Raw genomic sequence first — 18,001 nt, 5'->3', positions numbered from 1 at the left:
GTAACTGGCGCTTTTCCTTTGTAGATTCCCAGCAGTGAAGGAAAAACCTTGAAATCAGTGATTTATCTCAAGACAGCACCTCAGAGCTTCGCAGGATAGGCAAAAGTGGGTCACGTGCCGCACACACAGGTTTAAGAGACCTAACCTTAATCTAACCACGCCTTCTCTATCTTGGCAGAAATATGCTTACCAACCCAAGTCTCGGGTGGCAGAAACTACAAAATGTCTACTACAGCATAAAGACATGCTATGACTCTGTGCAATGGCCGATAGACAATCTTTACTCCAACTTTCGTGTGGCAGTTTCTACTCATACGACACTTTTGGCTCTAGCCGCCAAAGGTAGCTCATATCCCCATGTCATTGATATTTACACCCTCAGCGGAAACAAAGTATGGTCACTCGTTTACAACTCATCGCCGTCAGATCATATTGTTGACTTTTGCTTTTACAACGAGCAACTTCTCGTCATTTTGGCTAATCGCAAATATCGCCTTTACACAGACTTCCAAGGCTCTTTCAACGAGTATAGCTACACGGATGATTTGGTGAAACTAAATTCAGAGTCCGAAAGTGGTGATAGTGATGCTCCCAAATATGTTATCACCAACTTGGAAACTAACCAGACTGAAGAACCATTTCTGGTGATCGAAGCGCAAAACTGGGGCCGGTTCCTTGTTTTACGTTACAGAAATAGAATCACCGTGTCAGACTTGCATTCCTTTACAAATTACGACATCCAGTTTCCCTCGGGGCTAAATCAGTCCAAAATCCACACCATGGCACTTGTAAACATCACTGATTCGAAGTTCGATTGTCTTTTGAGCTATGATACTACCGTATTTCTTGTGAGTGTTGATCTATTAGAAGAAGCATATAGCTTTGTAGATCAGGGCTTAACAGATGGACCGTTCTCTTTGGTTGCTGCTTCTCCAGATGGTGCGATCATTGCTTTACACAACCCAACAAGATCAAGAATTTTTGTCATTACGAAAACATTTGACCGTATTCTTCTTGAGTACGACACTTCCAACGAATCAAGTGCCCCGTATATGATGGAATGGGCTGGGAATGATGCGATAATATTGTCATTAAGAGATGAAATCAAACTCATTGGGCCAGGGCAGAAATCCATATCTTTTTTCTATGATATTATAGAGCAAGACGATTTTGACATTGGTGCGATCTTGAACGAAAGCACCGACAACGATTTGTCTTTCACTATTCCGGTGATCAAATCAGAAAAAGATGGGTTGAAAATTATCACTGGTAACAAAGTAGAGTTTTTGAGTCGAATCCCTGAGTGCTGCATTAACCTTCATTTAATGGGCTCCTCACATCCATCTCTGATCCTACTCGATTGCATTGATAAACTAGCTTTGCAACCTTCCAAGGCGTACACGAATATTTCCTTCTTGAACACTGAAAACTCATTGAGTGCAGCTATGGATGGTTGCTTACAGGCTGCCCTTCATGAATTTCTGCCAGCATGGCAAAAGAAGATCTTGAAAGCTGTTTCCTTTGGCAAAATTTACGAGGAAAAGTACTTCGACTCAGACAAATATTTAAGAGTCCTTGATACGGTAAAGGTACTTAATCAAATTCGTTCGCCTGAGATTGGATTATTTCTTACAAATGCCGAGATTGAGCAAATGGGTTGGAACACAATAGTAGAGATGCTTGTGAACAGGTCTCAATACTTATTAGCTTTGAAGATTGTTGACTTGTTGCAGTTAGAGGATTCCAGAAGCCTGGTATATGTACATTGGTGCTGCAGCAAGATTAAAAAAGAGCTCAACATGTCTGACATCAATCTTTTTAAAATTATTTCCAAAAAGTTGATGTCCTCTCACAACCAAAATAGGGCAAACCCGAATCGAAACATCATATCGGTGTCCGAAATATCAAAAGTTGCATATGAAGAAGGAAGATCCGACTTATGCAAGCTTCTTATAAATTTGGAGCCTTCCACAATAAGGAGAGTGAATCAACTACTTCAAATCGAAGAGATTGAATTGGCTATGATAAAATGCTTTCAGTCAAGTGAATTTGACTTGTGCCGGCTAATTCTCATGTACTTGAAAGACAAGCTCTCCATTGCCCAGTTCTTCCAAGTATTGAACCAAAATGAGCAAAAGAGCATCATCAAAGACATTTCTCTCGAAGAGTTCTCTGAGGATGAACAAATAAGTGCATTATTCCAAGAAAACTTGTTCATCAACGGGGATTTGATTGGGAATTTTTGGGAGCAGAATATTGGAAAATACTCACCGAAATCCCTCGATGCTTTTTTGAAACATCAAAACAAGACACTTGCCCGTAACGAAGTAAAGTTGAAGAATTACCTTCAAGAATCGTCAATATCACAGGGAGAGTCTTTTGAGAAACTTTACCAAACACAGAAGACGAAGCTTCAGAGCCTATTGGGCAGTCGCAAGTTCAGCAAACAGCTTCATTTGGAGCTTGAAGTTCTCGAATTAAAGAAAAGGCTATCGGAAACCTATCAACAATCATTTTTCGAAAGGAAGTCCGTGGCTGAAATTATCATCAAGTTAATCGAGATGCACCAGCTCAAACCAGTATCAAAAATTGTCAAAGACTTTAAGTTTCTGCAAGAGAAATATTGGAATCTTGTTCTCGAAGTCTACTGCAAAGCAGGTGATTTTGACAGCCTACACAGGTTCATAACCGCAAGCAACCCCAATCCAAGTGCTCTGCTAAAATCGCCTATTGGATTTGAAGTAATTGCTGAGACTTGTCTTGTTTACGGAGCGCCACGCAAGCTTATTTCGAGCTACATTGAACAATGTACCGAATCGCACTACTTGAAAAGAATCGATCTTTACCTCCAAAACGGAGATTATAGCCCAGCAGCCGAAGAGGCCTTTAAAAACAAGGATGGTAACGCTCTAGTTAAAATACGCAAAACGGCGCAATCGCATAATGATGACAGCCTAGAGTTGATAGCAGGATACTTGTCTCGACTTGGCTATGGTGGTTGAATTAAATATCCCATACCGTTTGTATTCATTTCCTAATTAAGTTTGCAGATATTGATGCTAGCAGAGATAGTCTCTCATTCCAGGGTAAAGATGCCGTTTCTAATAAACCCACAACTGATTCCTTCTTCTCCAGTAAGCCAACCCGGTAGTTTACTTGGATCTACGACCAGCTTCTTAGGGTCTGTAGATTTTGTTGCTAACTCATGTAGGCCAGCGAAAACGTCATTCCCGACAAGTTTTAAGATCACGTTCGAAGGACCATTTGCATCTTCATTTGAGTGTTCATCCGATGGGAGATCATTTTGTATAGTGAACTCAGCAAAGCGAATTGGGGCGATGGAAGCGAACTGACTTTTCCTAATTGTTCTTGGAGGTAGACCTTCTTCATCTTCCGTGTGCAGCTTTCTCCGTTTACGAAGTGATTTGTTATCCTCGAAAAGAACATCAGATTTGATTGTGCCTGACGCTGTACCCTTAAAACGAATGTTGGCGGACTTCAAGAGTTTTTCCTCTGCAGAAGAACATACTTCACTTTGGCTCAGAATCACAGGATGGTCTTCCAACGATGCCAAAGGTGAAATATCCGCTTCTCCGTCGGCATACGGGATCCATGGGCCCATACTATTTGCAAATCGAGAACATCCTTTAAGGATATGCATTGACTCAAGAGAGCGCACGGCTTTCTGAGATGATGGTGTTTCCAAGCGGAGAACTTCTCTTGGAGATTTGGATAAGCTGGATTCGACAACCTGAAGGACAATTTCAGACACAAGGTCGTTTCCTGGGCTGTGGATCAAATGTGGGGAATTCATTGGCACAGCCAAAAAATAAGGCTTGTGTGAGGTGATATGCGACTTCTGCATCTCCGGATTCCGAGAGGATTGTCTCCCAAAGGGAAGAAGATCAAACACCTGGATTCGGATAAGAATCAATGGCATATTGGGGTGTGTACAAACGTAAATGTACGACATGAACATCTTGCCCAATTCCCTGGCCAAACGGTTCAAGAACAGCAGCGGATCCAAAGAAAGTGATGCCTGGGTGCCCCAGGCGTCTTTCACAGTAGACAGAATCCAGTAGTATGCGTTTGGGTTATCAACAATCAATTGACAATCGATCTGGGCTAACTGAAGCAAATTCAATCCGTTGGGCCAGTACTCAAACAAGATGCGATCCACAAGCTTTGCCTTCTTCCACTTGGATCCTTCGGCCCGCATCTGTTTCGCTGCATCGCGAACTAGCCGGTTGTACTCCTTTTGGGACAATTTAGCGTCTCTCAATAACGGCTGGGTGTTTTTGAGTTGTGGCCAAAGCAGAACAAGCGAAAGGATACTGGATTTTGGGAGACGCAACAAGACTGTCGCTAGAACTTTTTTCGATAGAACTGGCACATATGTATTAGGCAAAATGTTGCTGAATTTAGGTTTGGCCATTGATAAGCACAAGACCTCTTAATGTTTACCTGATGTAAGCGGGGAAGCACCCGTACACCAGTATCATCACAGAAATGCTTGATCAGAGGTAAGCATACAAAACTGAGAAGGAAAAGATGTGAAATTTTGTCTACGTATTCAGAAATTGTATAAAATTACAAGCTGCTTTCCCTTCATATTCCACCTCTTCTCTTAGTTATTCCATGTACCCATAATTTAGTTTTGTATCGTGTTTGGCCCTATATGCATGGCAGAGACTTTTTCGATGTGCGATGCTTCATCTCATCGCACTTCTTTAGTCTAGCATACTTTGTTCGAAAATGTCAGACAACGAAGCCAAAATAGAAGAAGTCAAAAGTGACGACAATTTAGACAGAAGAACTTTGTTCGTGAGATCAATCCCAGAAGATGCTACCAACGAAGAACTCTCGGAATATTTCTCTCAGTTTGTGCCAGTTAAACATGCGGTGATTGTTACCGACGAAGAAAAAAAATCTAGAGGCTTTGGCTTTGTCTCGTTTCCTATGGATGAAGATACTTTGACTGCATTGGTGGAGGCGAAGAAGCAAAAATTCAAGGGTCGTTTCCTTAGAGTCGATATTGCCAAGAGAAGAGACAGAAAGAACAAAAATAAGGAAGAGGGAGCCCCACAAGAAACACGCGCCCCAAGGGAGACCGTGGAAAAAAGAAAAGCTCGTCTTATCATCAGAAACTTGCCCTGGTCTTGCAAGTCTCCAGACACCTTGAGAAACATTTTCCAGAAATACGGTGCAGTTCATGATGCCTACATTCCAGCGAAGAAAGGTGGATTGATGAAAGGTTTTGCCTTTGTGACCATGAAAAAACATGCTGCTGCAGAAAGAGCAGTGAAGGAAAGCGTGGGATTAAAGATCGATGGAAGAGAAGTGGCTGTGGATTTGGCAGTGGAAAAATCCAAGTGGGAGCTGATCCAAGAAGAGGAACAGAAAAAGCCTGAATTCAAATCTACTGGAAGAGAGAGACCTGCTGTGGAAGAAAAGGAAGAAGAGGAGGAATCCGAAAATGAAAAGAGCGAAGACGAAGAGGACGAAGAGGACGAGGAAGAGGAAGAAAATGACTTTGACGAGCTCAATGACATGAAGTCCGATGATGAAGAAGAAGACGAGGAAGAAGATGTCAAACAACACGAGAAGAAAAACACTCAAGAAGCATTTTCTGTATTCGTTAGAAACATACCGTATGATGCAGACAAGGACTCGTTGAAAGAACATTTTTCTCAATTTGGGCCTGTAAAATATGCATTGCCAGTGGTTGATAAAATGACAGGAGTTGCCAGAGGATCAGCATTTGTAGCTTTCAAGACAGCAGAAGCATACAACGATTGTTTGTCTAATGCACCAGAGGTTTCGAATACGTCGATGTTGATTTCAGACGACGTTTCTCCTGCCTATGTGTACCAAGGTCGGATTTTATCCATTGCTGCTACTGTGGATAGAAATTCTGCATCCAAGTTAGCTGAAAGAAACACCGAAAAGAGAAAAGAAGTCTTGGGAAAGGACAAAGGTGACAGAGATAGAAGAAACTTGTATTTGTTGAACGAAGGACGTATCACTGAAAATTCGAAGTTGGCACAATTCATAACGAAGACAGATATGGAACTCAGAGAAAAATCCTACAAGTTGCGTGTCCAGCAGTTGAACAAGAATGCCACTTTGCATCTTTCATTGACTAGATTGGCCATCAGAAATCTTCCTCGTGCTATGACCGGCAAAGCGCTCAAAGCCTTGGGTCGTAAAGCAGTCGTCCAGTTTGCAACGGAAGTGAAAGAAGGTTCGAGACAGCCATTGTCTAAAGAAGAAATCAGTCGTTCAGTGAAACTGAAACATGAGGCAGAAGGTATGGTGGGTGACGATAAGAACGAAAAGGGCGAGAAAGAGAAAAAGAAGAACAAGAAACAAGGTGTTGTCAAACAAGCTAAAGTCGTTATGGAAGTCAAGGGCAACAGTGAAATTGGAAGAAGTAGAGGATATGGTTTCATCGAATTCAGAGATCACAAGTCTGCATTGATGGGTCTTCGGTGGTTGAATGCACACGAAGTTACGCCGCAAGAAATTTTGGAGGGCTTATCAGAAGAAGAGAAGAAGCTTGTTTCGCTTGATGGTTTGACCAAGAGAAAGTTGATTGTCGAATTTGCGATTGAAAATGCACAAGTCGTCAAGAGAAGAAAGGAGAAGGAGTTCATGGCCCGTCAAAACAAGAGAAAGAGAGAAGGCGATGATGCAGAGGAAGACGAAGAAGAACAATCTCAAAGAAAGAACAAGAAAAGAAAAGGTCCCTCGAGGAAAGGAAACATGAATAAAGGAGCCAAGAGCAAAGATGAGAAAGATTCGAAGGTTAAAACTGGAGAAAAAGAATCTGACAAGAAAAGTGGACTTTCCGACAATGTCAAGAACATTATTGGCCGGAAGAGAAGAAGCAAGAAGAGAAATTAGTGAATAAATAGTCATTTTGCAATAGATCAAGCGTAAAAACCAGGGAAAGAAGAAATAACCTTACTAACAAAGACTGAATCAGAATACATTACAACTAGTGTATTTAGGCAACAAGCGCAAAGCGCTCGGAATGCAATTAAACATAGGAACAGTTCGTAATCATTAGGCATGAAAGACAGGAAGGGCACAATCAGGAGACGAGGCTTGCATTATGGTCAATCAATTTTAGGAAAGTCAATTATGAAGGATCAAGCCATGATGAAACCAAACGATGAGAAATTTGAGGCTTGGAAGAAAAACTCAAAGAGCCAGGTGAAGAAATGAAGACGCAGGGCGTGTGGAGGACTCAGGCCAAAAATTTGATACCAAGCAAGGTCCATAATCTAGGCACAAAACTCTAAAGATCTAGGAAACAACACCAGTAACTGACAACAACAATCTTTTTCCTCATGCGTAGTTCTAAATCCGAGAATCCGACATTCAAGGGTTTAGCGTCAAATCAGAGCCACAAAGAGTGAGACGACATCGGCCTCACAAAAAGTAGTCTATGCGCTGTTGCTTGGCCGTGTTGTTTTTCGCTGCCAAGTCACCGTCTTGAACCGCACTGAAGATCTTGAAGTTAGGTTCCAAATCGCTATCCACCTGCATCACACTCGCCACATTACCACAACGGTAGCAGTAATTTGGCGCTGACCAAACAGTGACCACATCTTTATCCTTGAAATGGTAACGGAAGCCTTCCATAACCAACTGGTGGGCCCTGGCTATCAACTCTAAGTTATTGATATGATTGAACTCACGGCTAACTTTGGAACCAAAGAGCCAGCCTGCACCACGCGGCGAAACCGCCCAAGTGTCAATATTATCAGGATCAGACCAAACCAAGTCACAAAAACCACCTTCGTGCGGAACTTCCTGTGCTCTACTCAAGACACGAATCTGGTCGAGCATGCGGATTTCGGGAGACAAACCTCCGTGTACACACAAGATCTTCCCGTCGATGATAGCCGCAAGCGTCAAGAAATCAAACACCTGGCAGCAATACTTCCAAACCGTCGTCAGGCCGTATTTGGTCAAGCATTCATCATAAAAACCGTAGACCTGGGTGATTTGCCGCAGCTCATGGTTACCCCGCACCAACGTTATACGGTTTGGATACTTGACTTTGAGCACCATGAGAAGCGTGAATGTCTCCAAAGAAAAGTATCCACGGTCCACGTAATCGCCCAAAAAAATGTAGTTAGTAGCGTTGTCGTCGCTAGGCAAGCCACCGGAAACTTTGAAGAGCTCCAACAAGTCGTGGAACTGGCCGTGTATATCACCACAGACAGTAACGGGCGATTGCACAGGCTGGATGTTGGAATCTTCCATCAAAAGCTCTTTCACAAGCTCGCAGAGCTGTTTCATGTCGGACTCAGAGAGCGACAGACATTTTTTGATCTGGTCCAACCACTGGTCGGGACCGCGTTCTCCCATGGTAAGTTCGGACTGAAAAGGGGAGTATGTGATTTTTTTTTGGTGTATGAACGGAAAACCGGTGCAAGAGAAGAAGCTAGCCAAAGATTACACAATGCAGATAGTATGGACTGGCGGTGAGACTTGGGCGGCGCACGCACACACCGTTTTTCGTTTCTCTCTTTCCATCTTTTCTCACACACATCTTTACCGGAATCACCATGTTGCGGCTTCTCCAGAAAAGGCTGTTTTCTTCACCGGCGGCATTATGTTTCTCCCTGTCGCCCATGTCCGCTTTTTCGCGCTCGCTAGCTGCGGGCAAAGTGCTTCCGTCAAGCCCAGAAATGAAAACTCCAGCATGGGCCGAGTCTGAGTCCAACGAAAGCGCCATTACAAAGAAAGTGGTGGGATTGGCCAGATCTTTGCAAGAAACAGGCCGCCCTCCAATCTCTATTGCAAAGAACTTCTCTAAGAACTTTGTTGCTGGTCAGTTGTACGATCCATTTGACTTCTCGATGGATCGCTTGGACATGGAAGCGAAATGGGAAAAGCGCAGACGTGACCCTGCCAGAAACTACAGAAATGGCGAAAATGATGTTTTCGTCCGCACAGGCATCGACCCGCTCGATTTGTACTCGATGCCAGAGATTTTATCACGGTTTGTGTCTTCTACGGGCCAGATCTTGCCTCGGGAGGTGACTGGGTGCAACGCCAAAAACCAGAAAAAGTTGGGCATTGCAATCAAGAGAGCTAGAAGCGTCGGCTTGTTGTCGACAACCCACAGACACGCCAGATACATGCCAAAACGTATCTTGTAATTAATGTACATAGAAATTTTACTAACGGAAAGATGGCGTAGGACAATAGGCCAAGAAGCGAGAAAATGCAAGAGCGCCATAGTAAAAAGAACTTCAAGCTAGTATGAGACGTGATGCATAGGAGAATTTGCATCCATTTCTTAGGCATTCAAAAAGTGGTTTTAGAGGCGTGAAAGCGTAATTTACGCTAGTAAGGGAAGCCTAAAGATAAAAAGCATCAAACAACTGGAACGGCAAATCGAGATCGTGACGTATATTTGTGATGCATTTGAGTCCAAGAATTAGTAAGCATAGAAACAGCTAATCACATCGTTACAGGTACGTAAAAGTAGAAGTTCGTAGCGAAATAGGGTCATTTGCGGCTTTACTGGCGTGTATCTGCAATTGTGCATGGAATTTACTCTTGAAAGCCAAATACAACAGAATCACCTTTGGATACAGCATAACCCGGGAACACAACGATAGTCCTTAATACAACATCAATTTCTTGAACATACAATCATTGTTAATACACTTCAACCATCTTGGACATACGATCTTAATACACCTTCAATCATTTTAAGATCATCTTTACATACAACCATCGACAGTCTTGACTACATCATGTACATATTTAAACATACCCACCATTCTAATAGAGAATTGTTATTCCCGTTGTAGGGTTTTCATAACGTCTATTCTCTCGACTGATTAAATAGAGTACTGGCAAAAGTTTTTTACGGTAAGCTTGTCACAGCAAGTACAATTTTTTATTCTACCTCATAATGTTCTATGAGAGAGAGGTTCTGGGCCGTTTTCTTAGGCTAACACACGGGAAACCGGAACTTCCACCACCTCGGACATGTATTATATGCAATACAAAATAGGATAATGCTTCTTCTGATTACGGCACTTTCTCTATCCAAAAGCCAATTTGTCTCTTCCCAACCGTGGGAAGCGTCACCTAACTATACTTTCACTCCCCAGATGCTAAATATTACACATCATTCAAGTGGTTATGGTATGGAAACGAAAGGTTCTATATCCTGCACACTCCAGCCAATAAGAATTATGGGTGACCCCAAGTGCGCCTTCTTTCCTCCACCTCTTTTTCATCTATCAGAACAAACACAATGTTGAGACAATTGACCACCAAGAGAGTTTCCGCTGCCAGAAACATTTCTGTTTCTCGTATGGCCAGAATTGAAACCCCAAACAAGACCGACTCGTTCAAGGACAGAGAACATGCTCAAGAGGCCGCTTACATCAAGAAGCACGAGTCCGAGCAATTGAAGCAATTGAAGGAAAAGTTGGAGCAGCAAAAGAAGGCCGTCAACGACCTCGAGAAGGAGATCAAGGACTTGAAGAACTAAGCGTGGTGTCCACCATATATATTCAGGAATGAAGTTTTCACGATACTGAGCGAGCGCCGGAATTGTAGCCACTGTAGGACAATTGAGACCAGTTAGTGAAGGCGTGAAAGAACTAGACAATTTCTGCTTTCGAGCAGCAAGGCTTCACCAAGGAGATCAGCCAAGGTGATACTTCAGGAATGGATGCGATTAATGCTGACTTGGCAAGTTGACATTGGATGAAACAGCTTGGGTGCTACATCGATAACAAACCCTTCAAAGCAGAACCATGAGCATACCTGCCCTAAAACCTAGGCTTGTCTTATACCCAGTTTTGGACTTTTTTCAACATTACAAAATGAAATGAGCGGAGTTTCCTATTTCTCACCTCGGTACAAATCTTCACCTTAAAGTACCTTTACGGATGCGACAAAGCAAACAAAAGAAATACAGAAAAGAAGCAAGGACGCTATCTAATCGCTTCGAAGTATCTGCAAACTGCCCATACAAGTTTAACCTTTACAATTCTCAGATACACAGTTTTGCTCGTGCGTCTTTCTTCTAGTACACATTTGCTTTCATTTTTCTTACCATTTTTACTTACGATTTCCTTACGATTTCCCCACCTCTGCTTTGCCTGAATTACAAGAAAAATATACCCACAATAGGATTGCTAGTGCCATGACTAGCACGTGAGTTATCGCTTCTGCCCTTAAGCGGAAAGAGGCTTTGCATGACTCCAGTTCGCGTCATTATGCGTCGCCAATGGGGTAAAAAAAGCATTATCGTCATGCATGTCCAGCGTTGCCTGCAGACAGAACCTAAAAGCGAGATGTACGGGTGTGTCATCAAGCTTACAATTGTGCCCAGCCTGGAACGAAACTGTTCAATTGATCACAAGCATTCTTCACTCAGCAAAATTTTTTTCCCGAAACCTCACATTTATCCCAAAGCTTTAGATTTACATTCACCCTTCATAGCAACATGGCAGAAAAGCGGCTTCTTACGGAGATCAAAAAACTCGCCAAAAGTCCACCACAGAACGCAAACCACCAAATCTTATCTTTGGCCCCAATAGATATGGAGTCTTCGCTCCACCACTGGAAAGCAGTTATTGCAAAGCCTACGCGGGAAGACAGCAACTATTACTATAATGGGAAATGGACTCTAGACATCACTACAGATTCTACATATCCGCTTCAGCCACCCACCATCCGCTTTAACAAGGACACGCCGATTAATCATCCAAACGTCAACTTCACAACTGGAGAAATTTGCCTAGACATTTTGAAGAGTGATTCTTGGTCGCCTGCGTGGGACTTGGAACATTTAGTAGAGGCTATTTTGATGCTAGTAGATGATCCAGAACCGGACTCGCCTTTGAACGTGGATCTGGCCAACCTCTTTCGTCTAGACAAGGCGGCCTTTGAGTCCATGGTTCAATATACCATGTGGAAGCATGGCACTTTGTTCCTGAGCCAAAAGGACTCACAGGGGACAAAGGCAGGTAAGGAAGATAAGAAAGGGGACAGTGAAAAATTCGACTCGCCCGAAAGCACCGGTGAAGAGGAAAGCAGTGGGAAGATTGTCACACAAAGACTCGAGGTGAAGTCGCCGGAGACAACTTTCACCCTGGCATTGAGCTCTCCCGTATCGGATGTCGATCATCTCAAGAACTTGGAATCGATTCGCAGAGTGGGCAAAGAGGTGACGAAACTGCTCTTGGAAAAGGCGAAAGAAGTTGAGTCAAAACACGAAAACGGCGACTTCAAGCTTCTGGATGCTGTTCAAAACCAAGTGTCCAATAACGTGGCAAAGCAAGTTGAGGAGATTTGCCAGAGTTCAGCGAGTTGTCTACGGCCTCAATACGCGAGTTGATGCTATTACGGACCCAAAGCGAGAGATTGATGATGACAGTGTTCGAGCCAAAGAAACAGAGAAAGACAAGGACTATCATGAGGAGGGAGAGGAAACCAGTTCCGAAGCTAATTACAGTAAGCAAAGTGAAGACAAGGGTCAGTCTCTTGCGGAGAGCATGGAACTGGATTACAGTAACGTGGGTTATAGTGCTTTCGAAAAAGATAGCGAAAGAGACACTATGATAGCACTGGCACACGACGACGAAAAAGCAGCTTTACAAAACCCTAAAGATGCAGATTCTACCATCAACAGCTTTGAAAAAGAAGTTTCCCTTTACGGGAGTGAGAAGAAACATACTTCTATCGATCATGCTAAAATTAGAGGGAGAAAAGAGACTAGCCAAAACTCATTGTCATCTTCGACAGCAAGCAGACAAACGCTTCTTTCGGAAGGTTTGTCGTCGTCTGCGAGCGATGAGAATGCGGAGGGTAGAGAGAAACGCCGCTCCCGGGTATGGAAGCGGCTTAAGAGAAAGGTTTCAGTAAAGAGGAAGAGCTCTCATAATAGCGATTGATACTCAAGACAGCCGAGGAAAAGGGTGATGGAGGTTCATGGTGATTTTAAGGAGATGGGATAATAAGTTTATGTTTAGAACAAAGTTAAATGAAGTTAATGCTTTTCGAATACCAACGTTAATGCCAACATAAATGCCAACATTATGACTCTGAATAATAAGAAAGCGTTCGCAATAGTGTGTAGACGTCAGATTATATAAGAAGACTCTGCTTGCAAAAGGGTTACCGTCAACATCATACTATTCATTTTGCACAACATTTTCGCTCTTACTTTTTAGTGACGTTCAGTTCTTACTTTAAGTGACATGTAGAGGTTTGAAATGTCAATATGAAGGTCAACACGTGCTGCATCATATAGGCTAGCAAGTCTCCCTTGGATTTCCCCGTCTCCCAACATGTCTAGCAACAGTGAATAAAGCAAGACCAATAAAAAAACAGACCATAGCATACACGGAACAAAATTGTGCAATACAAATTGGAGTCGACCGTCGCTAGATCCTACATCACATGCCGCGTTCGCGAAACAAACGAAAACACTTCAGCCTCTTTCTATGGCCATTGGAGAATCACGCACAGAGCTCTTGCATTGGCTCAATTCGACGTTCAGGCTTCCCTATTCTAGGGTTGAACAATGCGGAACAGGAGCGGCGTATTGTCAAATTATGGACGCCATTCATGGCGATGTGCCCATGGCGAAAGTGAAGTTTGAGAACCCGCTTAGCGACTACGACGCTCGGCAAAACATGAAGATTTTGCAAGCGGCATTCAACCGGCACGGCATTTCGAAGCACATTGAGGTCGAACGGCTCATCAAGTGCCGGCTCCAGGACAACTTGGAGCTCCTTCAATGGTTCAAGCGGTACTGGACGGAGACAGGCGCGAGTGCAGGCAATCTTGGGGCGCGAAGCGAAAACCCGCGCGCGGTTTCGAGCGACCGCATACGCAATTCGAGCGAACGCATACGCAGTTCGGGCGACAGAGCGCGCAGCGCCAGCGACAAGGCGCGCGTTGCCTCGAGCGAAAAAACACCGGCCAACTCCATAGGCATGCGCAGCCGTGGCAGCGGAAGCTTTGCTACTGCAAGTTCGGGCAGGGTTTCGGGCGGCAGCAGTACGGGCGAAAAATCGCGCCGCGTGGTTTCCGCCAGCTCTGCTGGAGACGAGCTGGCACGGGCTTATGCCGATTTACGGGCTGCTCGGGAAGAAGCCGCCGAGTTGCGTCTTCTGGCAGAAAGCTTGGAGACAGAACGCAACTTTTACTTTAACAAGTTGCGTGAGATTGAGATTTTGACTCAGTCCATCCAAGACTCTGGTGCAGAGGCTTTGGTGTTGGAACTTGTGGGCCAGATACAGGAGATTTTGTATTCAACAGAAAAGGGCTTTGAGGCTCCCGATGGCGACACGGAGTCTTTCTGATACGGACGGAACCTTTGTGAATCGACACTTCCTCGGGTATGTTGTGTCCGACGCATAAGATACTACTGTTGGCGTTTCCTCATCCATACTCACATTTCGCACCTTATGTTCCATACGCTCGTACCTTATGCTTAATCTCTCATTCACCATCCCTCATTTCCAATACTTGCGACCAACGGTCCTCCTTCTTTTGCACTTTATGCGGAAACGTCTACTCCAGACCTCTGTAAGGACATTTTCGAATACCCTGGCAGTTTCTTGACTGTGCTGGTTATGTTCTGACTCATGCCTGCATAACGACGTAAACAGGGCCCTTTCTGCAATGCAGTCTCCAGTTTCCGCATCGCTAAAATGTCCAGACTCGGTCACGTGAAAATGTCTCTCGCCATGTCTCCACATCTTCTGCGCCGCCCGAGGGTCAAAGAATCGGATTTTGCTTTGTCCCAGATATTCTTTTGCACCATCTATACCTCTAGTTGTTATAGAAGGCCTATTTACGCGTGTTTCTTATCGTGTGATGAATTTTGGGCTGCCGCAGTGCAGATGAGGTGCTGCGCACTAAAAAACCTGCGAGAAACCTAGGCCCGCAACCACAAAAAAAAAGCTCGATGAGAATTTTTTTGACCAACTAACTGTCTGAATCTATACCTACGCCTACGCTACCAACTTTACGTTCCGAATAGCAGTTCCCCGCAATTTCGCATAACCTTTCTCTTGCAGCCTGGCTCTTTTTCCACAATGTCTCACATCCATCATCCAAGACGTAATTCGTCAGCGTCGCCGTATTCGGTAGCCTCCAAAACCCCCCACAAACACGGCAGCCATCACCATCACGGCCACAAACTCTCAACGTCAGTGCCATCACTTCCCCGCAATCTTGTTGTCCGGCGGATTTCGGAGGGCGATTCCGGCAGACTCAAAGAACTGTTGAACTGTGAGGCATGCGGAAAGGGCTACAAGCACATCTCGTCGCTCGCCAAACATCTTTGGGAGCACACGCCCGAATGGAACATGACAAAGAAGCTTCTTATATCCAAACATCAGCAGGTTCAGCTCCTAGAGGCTGCATCTATTCTCGTGGGAATGACAGACCCAAACCACGATGACAGCGACGTTTCTGTGCGAGAGAAACTTCGATTCACAGACTCCTTTGACTCTACGCGCGAGTACGCGGTGGATATGGCAGACACTTCCTCTGTGAGCCGTGCTCATTCCATTTCAGAATATCCACCGTCGCTGATCCCGTCCACATATTCACCAATGCCTGGATACGTTGGCGGATACATTGACGTACCGAAGATCAAAAAGGAACTAACAGAAAACCGAGATGAGGTGTTCAAGCGGCCAACCACCATCAACTCCAGTTCCAAACGGCTCTCAATCAGTGACTCCCGCGAAAGCTCAAGCGATCCCCTGGATGGGAGAACGGGAGACGAAGCAAATATGCCTGAGACTGAGAGCGACGACGAGATCGTAGGGAAAATGGAATAATATGGTCATGTTTAGGAAGCAAAGCGTACAATACAAACTGCGCAAGAAAGACTGTAGGAAAAAAACGAAAACCAGAGTCGAATCAACTATTAGGCTCTATGGGAAAAGGAATCGAAGAAGAAGTGAAGGCATAATTGTAGAGGACCTAAAGCATGGTAGCACATGTGCAAAACCAGCCCACCAGCAACCTTCATATATCCGCGCTCAAACTTTTCATATCAAAGTGGATAGGTTGTTTTGCCAGTCCATATAAGTGAATATCTCTAGTAGATTGGACAATTTCGTTCAACGACTTACAATGCTAAAGGAATAAATAAGAAACTGCCAGGATGTCATAGCACGAACTGCTGTAGACAACATCACGGTAAGGAACATTCTACACCAAAAGATTGGAAATTAATAAGAAGTCGAAGTTCTGCCATTGAGCCGATTATGATCTGGGATGAAGCCACCCGAAATTGCCCGTTTAAACAGATTATTCAGCCCATTCAGTCAGTGGGTAGGACAAGACCCGTACACCAACACCAAGTATATATTCCGAGCAGAGAAGAGAAAAAAAAACTATACTGATATTAGCCTTCCAAGATCTGACTCGGCTGCCCACAGCCCAACATCCTCTCTTCGAAGACCCGTTTTGGTGATTCGCCTGAGGCAGGTTGACGGATATGGCTCGCATAATGAAGCGGACTATAATCCCCAGTGTATCATAGTACATCTAGCTGGCGTCTTACGACCATACCACGGGTGTCTCCAAGCACACAGACATTTTTTGTATTGTACAGTATTTTTGAACGTTCTTGTAAATCTCTGCTTTACGGACCTGCAACATTGGTAGAATACCCATGTAACCATCTATATGCTCCGACTATCACACCTTCCAGGACTGGTCTCGAATCTTTGTTTTTCGTGTCGGGTCGCCTTTTTCGGCCGATACAAATCCGACTTCAGTAATCTACTCTTTTGGAAGGGATTTCTTCGCCCTTTTTGTCTCCACGCATGAAGATTCCATCTCTGTCCCATCAACTTTAATCCTCAGCTACATGTCTCATTCATATTTCTCCGTCCACCATCATCTGATCTCAGCACCTCAGTTGCATTGATACCTCAACATTATAAATGAAGGAAGGTATCTCCACTGTCTCTACCTATTCACTACCTTGGCGGCCACCACCGCCTTCCCATTTTCAGTATTGTCTAGTTGTCTTACTTTATTCTCTATGTACACGATAATGACAAACAGAGGAGACTAGTCCTCTCCCCGAATAATTTCCCCACTGAGAGGTTGCACCAGCTCATACTTTTCTCGCAAAAGGGCCTGTTCTTTATGCTCCAAATCATTGGCAAGCTGTTTCTTGGATAATTTCTGACGCATGCGCTCTGCGTCCTTGATGGGACCTTGTCTCAAGTTATCACGTTCGATTTTCTGTTCAACATTGATGTAGATAAAAGAACCTACAGCAAAAAGGCAAGAGGCAGCAAATGTGACTTTTGAAGCGGTAGACATGGTGAACCTAAGAAAGATGGAAAAGCTTCTGATGTGGAGAGACATCCGTGCACCTTCACAGATGGATATTCCGCATACACATAATTTACAATTTGCAAAGAGCTAAGCACTGAAGTGGCATTGAATGCTATACAGAATGAAAACGCTACCCAGTTTATAGGAATTTCTTGCTCTCTATGCATAGCTTCGAATTTTACAAAACTGAACGCAGGGTGCTGATGCGCAGTTTGGATAATTGTGGTTAGAATACTTTAGAAAGTTCACTAATAAGTCTATAAAGTCAAATCCCACTACCTATATGTATCGGAACATATCCAGTGTAAGAATGAGATATTGTTGTTGACACTGGTGAATGTTGTAGTTTGCACACGATTGTACTCGCTCACCACCAATATTGTCTTGAGCGACATTTTAGTTCGGGTACCACGCCCAGAATCATTTTGTGTCCATACTCCAAGTAAACAAATAATGCCACAAGAATCATGAAAAGGCCAAAGAGAATAATAACTCGAGGTGTATTGACTAGAAAATAACTGTGAAAGTACACATGCATACCATGGGATGGATGAAACTTAGAGGAAACCATGGCCTACTGTTCTACTAGCCACTAAAAGCGGCCAAAAATAAAAAGAGGGCTACTCCTTGC

At 43.9% G+C, this 18,001-nt stretch overlaps 10 protein-coding genes across 10 annotated transcripts; 7 read left to right on the top strand and 3 right to left on the bottom strand. All coding sequences in view use genetic code 12, as the record gives it.

Annotated features, from left to right (window-relative positions):
• Positions 1-182: 182 nt before the first annotated feature.
• Positions 183-3,002, top strand: VPS16 (tethering complex subunit; the record flags this gene model as incomplete). The annotated part of the gene is made up of 1 exon (XM_002617912.2): positions 183-3,002. One exon carries the CDS (start codon positions 183-185, stop codon positions 3,000-3,002), a length of 2,820 nt encoding a protein of 939 aa, XP_002617958.2.
• Positions 3,003-3,076: 74 nt separating this feature from the next.
• Positions 3,077-4,435, bottom strand: CHL4 (Chl4p; the record flags this gene model as incomplete). The annotated part of the gene is made up of 1 exon (XM_002617913.2): positions 3,077-4,435. One exon carries the CDS (start codon positions 4,433-4,435, stop codon positions 3,077-3,079), a length of 1,359 nt encoding a protein of 452 aa, XP_002617959.2.
• A 320-nt stretch (positions 4,436-4,755) lies between these two features.
• Positions 4,756-6,906, top strand: NOP4 (mRNA-binding ribosome biosynthesis protein; the record flags this gene model as incomplete). Its single annotated transcript, XM_002617914.2, has 1 exon — positions 4,756-6,906. One exon carries the CDS (start codon positions 4,756-4,758, stop codon positions 6,904-6,906), a length of 2,151 nt encoding a protein of 716 aa, XP_002617960.2.
• Positions 6,907-7,437: 531 nt separating this feature from the next.
• Positions 7,438-8,382, bottom strand: SIT4 (type 2A-related serine/threonine-protein phosphatase; the record flags this gene model as incomplete). The annotated part of the gene is made up of 1 exon (XM_002617916.2): positions 7,438-8,382. One exon carries the CDS (start codon positions 8,380-8,382, stop codon positions 7,438-7,440), a length of 945 nt encoding a protein of 314 aa, XP_002617962.1.
• A 200-nt stretch (positions 8,383-8,582) lies between these two features.
• On the top strand, positions 8,583-9,179 carry FOB63_001948 (mitochondrial 37S ribosomal protein bS18m; the record flags this gene model as incomplete). Its single annotated transcript, XM_002617917.1, has 1 exon — positions 8,583-9,179. One exon carries the CDS (start codon positions 8,583-8,585, stop codon positions 9,177-9,179), a length of 597 nt encoding a protein of 198 aa, XP_002617963.1.
• A 1,112-nt stretch (positions 9,180-10,291) lies between these two features.
• Positions 10,292-10,531, top strand: FOB63_001947 (uncharacterized protein; the record flags this gene model as incomplete). Its single annotated transcript, XM_066102201.1, has 1 exon — positions 10,292-10,531. One exon carries the CDS (start codon positions 10,292-10,294, stop codon positions 10,529-10,531), a length of 240 nt encoding a protein of 79 aa, XP_065958495.1.
• A 963-nt stretch (positions 10,532-11,494) lies between these two features.
• PEX4 (E2 ubiquitin-protein ligase peroxin 4) lies at positions 11,495-12,388 on the top strand (the record flags this gene model as incomplete). Its single annotated transcript, XM_002617918.2, has 1 exon — positions 11,495-12,388. One exon carries the CDS (start codon positions 11,495-11,497, stop codon positions 12,386-12,388), a length of 894 nt encoding a protein of 297 aa, XP_002617964.2.
• Positions 12,389-13,496: 1,108 nt separating this feature from the next.
• FOB63_001945 (microtubule-binding protein) lies at positions 13,497-14,360 on the top strand (the record flags this gene model as incomplete). Its single annotated transcript, XM_002617919.2, has 1 exon — positions 13,497-14,360. The coding sequence occupies one exon, from the start codon at positions 13,497-13,499 to the stop codon at positions 14,358-14,360; it is 864 nt and encodes a 287-aa protein (XP_002617965.2).
• Positions 14,361-15,098: 738 nt separating this feature from the next.
• Positions 15,099-15,851, top strand: FOB63_001944 (uncharacterized protein; the record flags this gene model as incomplete). Its single annotated transcript, XM_002617920.2, has 1 exon — positions 15,099-15,851. The coding sequence occupies one exon, from the start codon at positions 15,099-15,101 to the stop codon at positions 15,849-15,851; it is 753 nt and encodes a 250-aa protein (XP_002617966.1).
• Positions 15,852-17,097: 1,246 nt separating this feature from the next.
• Positions 17,098-17,400, bottom strand: FOB63_001943 (uncharacterized protein; the record flags this gene model as incomplete). The annotated part of the gene is made up of 1 exon (XM_002617921.2): positions 17,098-17,400. The coding sequence occupies one exon, from the start codon at positions 17,398-17,400 to the stop codon at positions 17,098-17,100; it is 303 nt and encodes a 100-aa protein (XP_002617967.1).
• Between the last annotated feature and the right edge of the window lie 601 nt (positions 17,401-18,001).

Source organism: Clavispora lusitaniae, assembly GCF_014636115.1.
Source record: "Clavispora lusitaniae strain FDAARGOS_655 chromosome Unknown tig00000038_pilon, whole genome shotgun sequence".
Taxonomy (NCBI): Eukaryota; Fungi; Ascomycota; class Pichiomycetes; order Serinales; family Metschnikowiaceae; genus Clavispora; species Clavispora lusitaniae.
Note: the sequence above shows the minus strand (reverse complement) of the source record. Positions and strands in the feature narration are given on the sequence as shown.